Raw genomic sequence first — 1,700 nt, 5'->3', positions numbered from 1 at the left:
AGAGAGAGAGAGAGAGAGAGAGAGAGAGAGAGAGACTTTGAGCAAAGAGATACACAAGGCAATACCGGTTTAGCAGGTCATATTTCTACCTATGTCATCAATTAAAAGTTAGATTTTTATGTAATAAACACTGAAGTGTTTAGAAATTGCATTATGTAAAAGGTCCTATTCATATCTGTGGTCATGATGTAACAAGTCAGAATGATGGAATGAGTCGTGGAGCGTCATGGTTGATTTGTCATTTGAATCTGAGCTCATTCTCCTTTTGATTTTGCCAAAACCATATTTCTGAAATATGTGTCGCGGTGACTCATACTGCTGTGAAAGGTCACGTATATTCTTTCCAAGTTAGGTTGTCTGTCAGTAGTTTATCGTATTAGATAAAAATGATCATTTGACTCAAAAATATACCTATAAATACAATATTGAAGAAACATGTAATTTTGTCGTAGGCTTAGTAGTAATTTAGTAAAAAGAAAATTCCATCGTTATACATTTAGATGGGACTATTTTTCACTTCATCCATCCAGTGTTACTGAGGAGCGCTGTACATACTACGTACACATTGTCCTCCAAACAAAACTCTCTCAGATTGTGTTGCTTTTTCCCTCCTCACAGGTCAGAGGTTAAAGCCAGACAGGATGTGAAACCTGACTTCCGCCATCCTCCGTTCACTGATTACAGGCAACCACCCGTAGACTACCGGCACCCGCCGGTGACCGATTACCGCCAGCCCCCGACGCTGGACTACCGGCACCCGCCCGGCCTGTTGGACTTCAGACAGCACACGGCAGCTGCTCAGTTCCCGCTGGGGATCGCTGCAGAGTTTCGACCACAGGTATCATAATCAAATCAAATAGTCTACACACCCATGATGGTGTTTAAAAAAAAAAAAAAAGGACACCATGATAAATCATTTTCAAAGTTTTTTCTGGTATTAATGTGGCCTAGAACCTGTACAATACAATTGAAAAAAAATAACTTTCATAGAGTAAAAATAAACAAATGAAATAATGTGGTTGTATAAGTGTGCACACCCTCCTGTAACTGGGGAGTGGCTGTGTCCAAAATGAGCCAATCACTTTTCAACTCATTTTTTATGGGAGTCAACACACACCTGCCGCTATTTAAAGTTCCTCTGATTGGTTTTAAAATGTTTTCTATCTGTGCCATTTTATAAATCACAAAAAATAGAGGTATGTCGACTTTTTAGATCCTCTACACTTGTGCTGCTTTCACAGCAGAATGTCTTTTCACAATAGGTCCCTCCTGCTGCGCTTTTATAATAACTTTTTTTTTCTTTTTTCTTTTAGATTCCCCCTCTGCAGGACTTTGATTACTTTACAGTGGAGCTGGAGAAAAGCTCCAAAGGTTTCGGTTTCAGTATCCGGGGGGGCAGAGAGTACAAGATGGACCTGTTTGTGTTGCGCCTCGCAGAGGATGGTCCCGCCATACGAAACGGGAGGATGAGGGTGAGCATGCAGATGCAAAGAGGTTTCCCCTCGAATATGTTATGTTTCACAATAATCATGACACGACAAATATGACATCATTTGTAATACAGAAATATAAAATGATGGACCCCTGCATGTTCACAGTTCAGCACTCACAAATTTGCCGATTGTATTTTGGAACCTCTGTTGTTGGTCTAAACCCCCACTCAGTGCTTCTCTTTACCCACTGATGCTGCGTGCCCCCCC

General features: G+C 40.9%; 1 protein-coding gene across 6 annotated transcripts in view; it reads left to right on the top strand.

Moving 5' to 3' along the window:
• magi2b (membrane associated guanylate kinase, WW and PDZ domain containing 2b) overlaps positions 1-1,700 on the top strand; it is a 122,936-nt gene that overhangs the window by 114,606 nt on the left and 6,630 nt on the right. For 5 of the 6 annotated variants that reach the window (XM_019888260.1, XM_019888256.1, XM_019888255.1 and 2 more), the window contains exons 19-20: positions 619-838; positions 1,314-1,472. In XM_019888260.1, the coding sequence (XP_019743819.1) occupies positions 619-838; positions 1,314-1,472 (379 nt within the window). The remainder of the gene's footprint in view (positions 1-618; positions 839-1,313; positions 1,473-1,700) is intronic. The other variant, XM_019888257.1, reaches the window with a different exon arrangement.

Source organism: Hippocampus comes, unplaced genomic scaffold (genome assembly GCF_001891065.2).
Source record: "Hippocampus comes isolate QL1 unplaced genomic scaffold, H_comes_QL1_v1.1 scaffold112, whole genome shotgun sequence".
NCBI lineage: Eukaryota > Metazoa > Chordata > Actinopteri > Syngnathiformes > Syngnathidae > Hippocampus > Hippocampus comes.
The sequence above is the reverse complement of the archived record's forward strand: the minus strand, read 5'-3'. Positions and strand labels throughout refer to the sequence as shown.